This window comes from Clupea harengus, chromosome 4 (genome assembly GCF_900700415.2).
Source record: "Clupea harengus chromosome 4, Ch_v2.0.2, whole genome shotgun sequence".
Classification (NCBI taxonomy): domain Eukaryota; kingdom Metazoa; phylum Chordata; class Actinopteri; order Clupeiformes; family Clupeidae; genus Clupea; species Clupea harengus.
This window is the reverse complement of record NC_045155.1, coordinates 30,841,587-30,850,928: the sequence shown is the minus strand read 5'-3', so window position 1 is coordinate 30,850,928 and position 9,342 is coordinate 30,841,587. Positions and strand designations below refer to the sequence as shown.

The window sequence follows — 9,342 nt, the reverse complement described above, 5'->3', positions numbered from 1 at the left end:
TCACTCTCTCTTAGATAGAAGAGACAGCTATTATATTCACTTCCCCCCTCTGTGTCTATTTGATCTCTGAGAAATCTCCACTTCTTACCACTGTCACAATTGTTTGTGTCAGATGTTTTGACAAATACATTATATTTGTGGAAAACTAGTTTGGGTCTGGTTTGTTCAGATTAACAGATTAATGTCTTGTTAGTCGTGTTTTATTCAGTGATAGATGTGCTGTGTTTGTATTGTATTGGTGTATCACCAATAGGGATGAAAGGAACCCAATTTGACTGACCTAGTTCTTCAGGGTCAGATACTGAACTCCTTTCCCTGCCTGTATGTTCCGTGACAAATGTATGTATGAAATATCTGCCTGTTTTCACAAACACCAGTAAAATCAACAGAACAGGGTATTCGATTATTAATAATTTATTTAGAATGATACTTTTCCTCATTTTTCTCAAAATGACTCAACCTACTCAGCTGGATCAACTTACCCCTAACAATTCAATTGATGGCACACATCCTGAACTTGTGTTGTTTGCATTAGTTCTATTTCTCTCATATTGCCCAGGCTATAGGTCGATCTTAAGTAATAAGATTTAAAAAAAAAAAAAGATGATTAAGTGGTTTGATTGATCTCACCAGCAATGACACTTAAAGAGCCCTTTGTTGTTCGAAGGTGGGTTTCGTTTTTTTCTTCTTATACATTTCACATACTGTCCTGATAAACAAACTAAATATTTAAACATATATATTTCTTCGATTTATAAAGTGACACCCGAAGTCAGTGCATGTAATAATATTCCGAGACAGGTGATGGCGCTCTAGTTCAGGGGAGGGGCGGAGACGTGTTATCATTTGGCGGCTGTAAAAGGCATGAGCTAACATCTGGGTAAAGATGTAGCCTCAGACTCATACAAGACCTAAACTGATGATCTTATTTAGAAACATCAGCGCACATGGTAGTGTTATTTTAACATATCGGCTATTTTGCGTCTGTGTCGTAATTGTTACTGCTTGCAGAACAATAACAAAGGCTCGTTGAACTAGCGGGTAGTCAATGCAGTGCAGTTGCTTGCATTGGCATGGTGTCTGTTATGATATTAGCTGGATAGCTAGCATCTTTACCATGTCGTAGGACCTAGTGTGTTGTAGTGCCTAGTTCCGAGCAGATTTGTTACCATCCCCAGGTTAGTGCATGCCCAAATAACAACCGAAACTCTAAGCCTTTTATCAGTCAGCTGAGCTAAAACACTCACCGAAACTGTTCAAACCAGCAGTGCTTGATTTAAACCACAATGTGGACAACTCCTGTTACTTCGAAAACGTTGTTTTGAATTTGTTTGTGACAGTTAATGCTCTAGCATTTCTCGCCGCCCGGTCCGTAAGAATGAATGGCAAAGTTATACCTTACACCCCACTTGCCGTGGACTTCTGGCAGGTGCGGAAGTGTGCCCACGTCCGCCTGTTCTTCCTGTCGCACATGCACTCAGACCACACGTCTGGTCTAACATCCACCTGGAGCAACCGGCCCATATACTGCTCCCCCATCACGGCTAAACTTGCCAAACTCAAGCTACAAGTAAGGCTGCTAATTTAATACTTATGTGTTACAAATTAGCCTTTCATATAGGCTACTAAGTGAGTGGAACAGTGTATTGCATAGTGCCGAACCGTGATCGTCTTTATTCATGTGTATTTATTTGTCCCTATGCGATTTAATATTTGCTACAATGTAGCTAAGGTCGGGGTAGGTACAGGCTATATGTATGTGCTCACAATCATTCAACCCATGACCTAGTCTTGTCATGCTCTTGTCAGCATATTGCTCTAGCATTTGAACTACAAAACCAGTGGAGTGAAAGTGTTTTAAATACTTTTTTTTATCGGCGTCAGAGTTGGGCATATTGACGTGGTCCTGTTGCATCTTCTGCGACAGGTGAAAGACAAATGGATCCATCCGCTGGAGCTGAGCGAGCCTCACCTGCTGGCCCTGGACGACATAGGAAAGGAGAAGATGACTGTGACGCTCATTGAGGCAAACCACTGTCCCGGAGCAGTCATGTTCCTCTTCGAAGGATACTTTGGCAACATTCTATACACTGGTCAGTGTCTGTGTAGAATAAGTGTAGAATGACTAGTGATCTTTACGTAAAGCAGCTAACGTGAATTACACTCTCATTACACATTAGTCAGATACACACTAGATATGAGAACATAGCCTGATTCTGACCTCAAATGGAGAATACACTTTTTTATATGTGCCTCTGGTTTCTGGATGAGTGAGAAATCTAGGGAGATTTTTGGTGTATATGTTTTGAATAAAACAAAGAAATAATTTGATTATGATAATGTTGCAAAGTGTCTTGCTCACAGTGTATTTGTACCTATTTAGCTAATAATTCACAGTATTGTCAATTGATTGCATATAATGCACTACAGAAAAGCACAGGGCAATAAAACATATTGTACTGTTCTGTAGAAAAGGTTACAGTTCAGAATGCTACATTGTATTTTTTCTTAGACAAGGGTTGTGTGTCGGTTGAGATGAAAGTGTATTGTGTATGTGTGTGTGTATTTCTCAGGGGACTTCCGTTACACCCCTTCCATGCTGCGTGAGTCCTGTCTGCGGACGCAGACCACCATTGACGTGCTGTACCTGGACAACACCAACTGCGACCCCACCCGCACCCTGCCCTCCCGCAAGTGCGCCATGCAGCAGGTCAAAGAGGTCATCAGGGCCCACCCAGGTCACAGGGTCGTCATCGGTCAGAGCGCTCTCCACATTTAATACGCTACCCCACAATATAGCCCAGAATGTATGCCTCTATATTACAAAATATGTTAAAGTAGAATGTAAATGAAATGTATAATATAATTGAAAAAACGGACCTCAATATTTGCTTGTTTGGCTGTTTGGTTTTAGGTTTGAAGGGAAGTGTCTGAGTGCGTACATGTATTTATGCTTTATGCTTGTGTGTGCCCAGTATGCCACCCAGCTGCTGGTGCAAACCTTGGTGAATTCACGCCTTGATTACTGCAACGCCCTCCTAACGGGCCTGCCGGCTTGCGTGGTGAAACCACTACAAATGATCCAGAACGCGGCGGCGCGTCTGGTGTTCAACCAACCGAAAAGGGCACACGTCACCCCGCTACTCATTGAGCTCCACTGGCTGCCGGTAGCTGCTCGCATTAAGTTCAAGTCACTTATGCTTGCCTACAGAGTGCTCGATGGTTCTGCTCCCACCTACCTAAATGCTCTTGTAAGGGCAAATGTTACACCCAGGAAGATGCGCTCTTCTAGTGAGCGTCGTTTGGCACTGCCGTCTGTGCAAGTACGGCAGTCCAGACTATTCTCATTTGTAGTTCCACGTTGGTGGAATGAACTACCCAGCACTACCAGAGCAGGGGCGTCCCTCTCTACCTTTAAGAAGCTTTTGAAGACCCAACTCTTCAGAGAGCACTTCCCGTCCTAACTGGCACTTCGACTAGTGCGTAACTTGCAATTACAGCAGTTACACTTCTGCACTCCTTTCTTTTTATTTCATTTTGTTATATTTCTAATGTAAAGTAGTATTTATTTATTGTTACACCAGGTTCTATTGCTCGTAGCTTGAATATTCTCTCCCTTGTACGTCGCTTTGGACAAAAGCGTCTGCTAAATGACTAAATGTAAATGTAAATGTGTGTGGGCATGCGTACATGCATTTATGCCTGTGTGTGTGTGTCCATATGTGTGTGTGTCCACCTGCGTTTCCCCCACTCAGGCCTGTACTCCCTGGGTAAGGAGACTCTGCTGGTGGAGCTGGCCCTGGAGTTTAAGACGTGGGTGGAGGTGACTGCGCAGCGGCTGGAAACGCTGCTCGCCCTGGAGCTCCCCGATGTCTTCACCACTGAGCACGGCGCCGGGCGGATCCGCGTGGTGAACCAGGATCAGATTCGGGCCGCAAACCTGCTCCAGTGGAACCAGGAAGAGCCCACCCTGGCTATCCTGCCCACCAGCCGGCCCGTGGTGTGTGTGTGTGTGTGTGTGTGTGTGTGTGTGTGTGTGTGTGTGTGTGTGTGTGTGTGTGTGTGTGTGTGAGTGTGAGTGTGATTGTGTGTCACAATTAGTTATTAGTACACGCAAGGCCATCAAAATGATTTTGAAGATGTTGTAATAGCTAGCTAGCTACCACCAGAAACATACCTCAGAAAACGGGAAACCTGCATAATGTTGCTTTAAATTTGTTACACTTTTTATTTACAGAGAGTGTTTCAAGTCTGACAGTTATGTATGACAGTTAGCAACTTCGAAAAGGGAGGTGAATGTTTTTTTCCAGAGAAGCTGCCCTATACATTTTAAATTAGTATTTCATGCTTGATTTGATCTTTACTAACCAATAGGGATGAGTTCCTTGAGCCAATAGAAAGGGAGTACACCTAAAACTGTCGTGTGAACATGGATGTTAATGTCGCTGTCACAGAATATAGATTATTGATCAGATCCAGTGTGGGACCCTGTTGCTGTAAGGACACTTTATATTTCTGTGATATTGAATCTCATCTCAGTTTTTTGTTTTTTTTAATCCATCCCAGGTGTCCTGCCACCCAAACGTGCACGTGGTGCCCTACTCGGACCACTCCTCCTACCAGGAGCTGGAGGACTTCCTGTCGGCGCTGCGGCCCATCTCAATAGTGCCCATCGTGGGCACGGGGCTGCCCTCCTTCTCGGCCGTCTTCAGTCCCCGCAAGAAGCGTCGCAAGACGGTGGTGCCCGAGTCGGTTCAGCGTTACATGACGTGCCAACCTGCCGGCCCGGTTCACTGGCCCGGGCAGGCCTTTCTGCCCCAGAGAGGGGCACGGTCAGTACCACGCGGGGTGGTTTTTGAGTCCCCTCCAAAATGCCCCCCGCATCGGAAGGGGGGCCCATCTGACAAGGAGGCCAATCCCACGGAGGACACGGAGAGCACGCTTAACGGCTCCGACTGCATCCTGATGGACATGGAGCAGGGCTCGATCATCGACGTGGAGAGTGAGGTCAGCCTGCGATTGGCCGAGGAGGAGAGCGAGGTGAACATGCGATTGGCCGGGGTGGAGAGTGAGCTGTGCCTGCGATTGGCTGAGGACGGGGGAGAGAATGATGGGGTAGCTGAGAGCCAGCCCTCTCGCTCTCGCTCTCAGCTCGCTCTCGAACCCTGTGATGACGGGACCGTGCAAACTCTTAGCAGAGCAGAGGCAGAGGGAAACTCGCCCAACAGAACCGGACCGACCCACCTGGACCGCTGCTCCTCCCTGGAGCGCATCAGTCTCCATGACAACGCCTGTGTGATGGCCTCGGCGGCCGCCGCTACCCCGCGCGACCCCTCGCTGCCAGCGTTCCACGGCCAGGTGTATGCGGAGGACACTGACAAGGGGGAGCAATGGCTTCTGGGAACCCTAGTCTTCCCAGAGGAGGAACTGACCCACGGGTCTGAGGTTCTGGTGGGCCTGGGCAGACTTTACAACCTGTGCCCTTTAAACGGTCCAAAAGGAGCAGGAGACCCTTTTGAGGCTGCGATAAAGAGATTTAGAGCTGCTTTGGGATGACGTGTGAACACTACAGGAAGTACAGGCAATTTGGAGTATTCTGCAGCAACACGCCGCCTTTAAGATGAAGTGTTATGGACATTATTTTGTACAGAAATTATGTTTCTTAACACAAATGTGCCCTCATGATGAAGAAAAGCTCTGATAAGCTGAATGCTTCCCTGTGCCGGAACTGAACAGAAACTCCATGTATTCCTGTAGGTTTACATTGTGTTAGCACCTTTTATCTAGTGATGGACATATGCCTTTTACCTGTTTGACATGTGTGCCCACTTACACATTGCGTTGGCTTCTTATTGGACATCATTTCTGACAGCAACTCTTCTTTGTGAAGCCTTATGGCTCTAAACAACATGTACTCACACGCAGCTTTAGCCTGTCGGACAATAAAGCATGCATACTCATTCGTTCTTGTTTTCATTCTGTCTGCCAATAAAGCATGCATACTCATTCATTCATGTTTTCATTCTGTCTGACAATAAAGCATGCATACTCATTCATTCATACTTTCATTCTATCTGACAATAAAGCATGCATACTCATTTATTCATACTTTCATTCTGTTTGACAATATAGCATGCATACTCATGCATTCATACTTTCATTCGGTTTGACAATATAGCATGCATACTCATGCTTTCAGTCTGTTGTTGCTGGTGTCGGACAGCACAGCCATTGTGTCAGCGGTTATGTTGCAGTAGTGCCCTGAAGAGTCTGCATGTGTAACATGATAGTGTCGTAGTTTTGACTTCCTTCTCTTGGGCAGCAAGAGTGAAAACTTTGTATTCTTTTTATTAGCTGCTCCACTGTTCCAAAGCGCTACATTTTTAAAGTGTTCTGTTCTGTTGTGGGCCGCTGAAAATAAAAAGTGTGTGTGTGTGTTTTTTTTAAATAACTGATGTTGTGTCCTTCAGAGTGCCATGTTCCTGTTCATTTCTGTCTATAATAGTATTATTTTATCTGGTCTCAGTGGTCAGTAGGCATCCATGGTCTTTAAAAAGGGTTATTTCTCACAATAGCATTAAAGACCAGAGCCCAGCTTCCTGAAGCCTTCTTAAACACTACATCATCCCGTCATAACTTAAACTACCTGTAACATTTTGGGATGTTTACCAGAACGTCCTTACCTAAGTATACCCTTTGTAAGAGATACTTTTGTAAGGTTGGTCTGGACCACTCTCAGCTATACTTTAACACAGTTTTCAGAAAAAACTAAAAATGTAGAGCCTAAAAACGTGTTAGTATCTGGACGTATGCACTGATTGAAAACCAAGTTATGTATTGCGTTACATTTTATGCTTCACTCAATAAAAAGAAAAACATTGGTGTAAATTAATTGTCCGTTAATTTTTAATGCATACAAATCTATGAGTAGCCTAACATCTAACCTACAGCCGTCCTTATTTGGGGGACTTGCTTTTATTTTGCTTTGCGTAGGCAGTTCTCGTCTCGTAGGAAGGCTTCTCTTCGGGAAACTCTTAAGAGAAGGTTTGGGAAAGACACTTTATAGGTATACCTTTCAAGTCTCCGTAATACGCTGAGAGACGATAAGAGACGCTAAGAAACACTAATGGGCGTTATGGGGAAACCCTGGGCAGAAAAGTAAAGAGAGAGAGAGAGAGCAGGAGATGGGAAAGGGGCCTAGCCCTAATCTGGTCCGTGTCTGGCCTGTGGTCCAATCAGCTGCTGTTATAGCTTGCTTGTCTGTTACATGAGGCACGTTAGTACTGTTAAAGGTGGAGTCTGCGATTCTAATCCAATACAGTTTTCGTCGAATTCAGCAAATCTCTCCTCACAGTCATCTAGCTGTCAGTTCCATGTGTGCACTCCAAAAACTCACGGTGTCCGTCCACAGTCCTGGTTCTGTCAATGGGAAACCGAGTCGTACACTATTCCAGCCAATCAACCAACACTTGGAGGAGCACGCCAGGGTGGTTGTAATTTGATTGGCCGCTGAGTTGAAATCTCAGCAGCCTTTCGCCAGAACCGCAGACCTTAAATGCCTCGGCAGATGAGTGCACAATAAAACCCAAACGAGGACACATGAAGCCTGTTGAGAGTGAGATCATCTTTAATTAGCAGGTGCCTCTTCTCCCACTTAAAAGACTTGACAGCCGTCCCAGCTTTGTTTACTCAGACTCACAGCGCTAGTGCTTCATTAGTCTCTCTACAGGGGCAGTACACTGCAACAGAGCACCCCCCCCCCCCCCCAAAAAAACAACTCAGTTTCCATGTTATTTATGTAGGCAGCGCCTCTAACAATACTCTCAAAGCACTTTACAGGGCCTGCGGCCCGTAGAGCAAACACAAGGCGATGGCGGCAGTCCAATCGAATTTGATTGAGGTTTAAAAACAACAAATATCGACCAAAATGCAGCCCAGAAAGACACAATACAGACAACTCCATGTCAAGATCGCCAAGCAAAAATAGTAATAACAGTAATGAACCCAAACAGTATGTATTTTCAGATTTAGATTACAGAGGTTGAGGATATCAGGGGACCTAGAATTTACACCACTTAAGTCATTTGAGGTCACAGTCTGACCTGTGTACTCTGGAAGGGCTTTGTGTGATGTGTGTGTGTGTGTGTGTGTGTGTGTGTGTGTGTGTGTGTGTGTGTGTGTGTGTGTGTGTGTGTGAGTGAATGTGAGGAGGTGATGCCTTTGAAGCTGCCATGCAAACACACACAACAAAGGAATCTGGAAAGAGGACGGTAGAGAGAGAGAGAGAGAATTACTTCTCACGGCTTCAAAACATCCCCATCAGTCTCATCACTTTGTGTGTGTGCGTGTGTGTGTCTGTATGTGTGTGTGTGTGTGTGTGAGGGGGCGATGCCTTTGCTTTGTGTTCACACACCGCCCTCCCTGCATCCGTATTTTCCTTCCTTGCCTCTGTGTTGGAGTGAGGGATGCGGAGGAGCTGGTCTGACCCCACCCTACCCACCGCTTCTGGGCCGCATCACTGCTGCTGCCAGGGGGGAGAATGAGACTCAATTAGCCCTCTACTGAGAGACACAAACACACACACACACACACACACACACACACACACACACACATACACACAGGCATGGGCGAGATTGGCCCGTCGCTTCCAATTAAAACAAATCGCGCGTCGTGTAGGGGTGTCATTTACACCCTGCCTTTCATCCATGTGTAGGCAGGCTAGGCCAGGGAGGCTGAACAAAGTGTGTAAAAGCCATCAGAGAATGAAAAGTGACGGCAGTGTGCTCTCCAATGGAGAACAATACTGTTTGATGAAGCATTATGAATGAGGGGATGTTTCAGACTGCAGTGGCCAAAGTTGACCAGTAGATGGTAGTAGCACCAAACGGCACAGAGACTGGATGTCAGGATGCCATTTTCAGTCATGAAAGCACTGAGCGCCTGAAAAAACGATAAATCAACTGTCATAGTCTATTGTTTTACAGATCATCTGCAATACAATGTAGCTTTGACAAACTAAGGGGCCATTTTGTGGGCAGTGTCTGGCTGTGGATTTTCTACCCAAGGGAGGAACTCACTTTTTGGAGTTATGTTCATTGGATTGTTATTGTATTGGGGGGAGGGGGGAGGGGGGCGTGGGTCTCTGTTGGCTGGAAACAAACCCATTTGGCGGTGTTGATGGGACTGCCCACACTTCTACATCCCTGAATTGAAGGATTGATTGTAGGAGAGAGAATTGATCATTTTTAATGATCTCAGCTTGTCTTTGAAGTGCTGAGATATCCTGAGGTCCACAGAGGTTCAGTTCTGTACAGGTTGGTGGTGGTAAGGTGACCCATT

At 45.6% G+C, this 9,342-nt stretch overlaps 1 protein-coding gene across 1 annotated transcript; it reads left to right on the top strand.

Moving 5' to 3' along the window:
- Positions 1–795: 795 nt before the first annotated feature.
- dclre1b (DNA cross-link repair 1B) lies at positions 796–6,888 on the top strand. The gene is made up of 5 exons (XM_012840918.3): positions 796–1,570; positions 1,928–2,093; positions 2,574–2,756; positions 3,756–4,000; positions 4,567–6,888. The coding sequence occupies exons 1-5, from the start codon at positions 1,379–1,381 to the stop codon at positions 5,554–5,556; spliced, it is 1,776 nt and encodes a 591-aa protein (XP_012696372.1). The 5' UTR covers positions 796–1,378; the 3' UTR covers positions 5,557–6,888.
- The last annotated feature ends 2,454 nt before the right edge of the window (positions 6,889–9,342 follow it).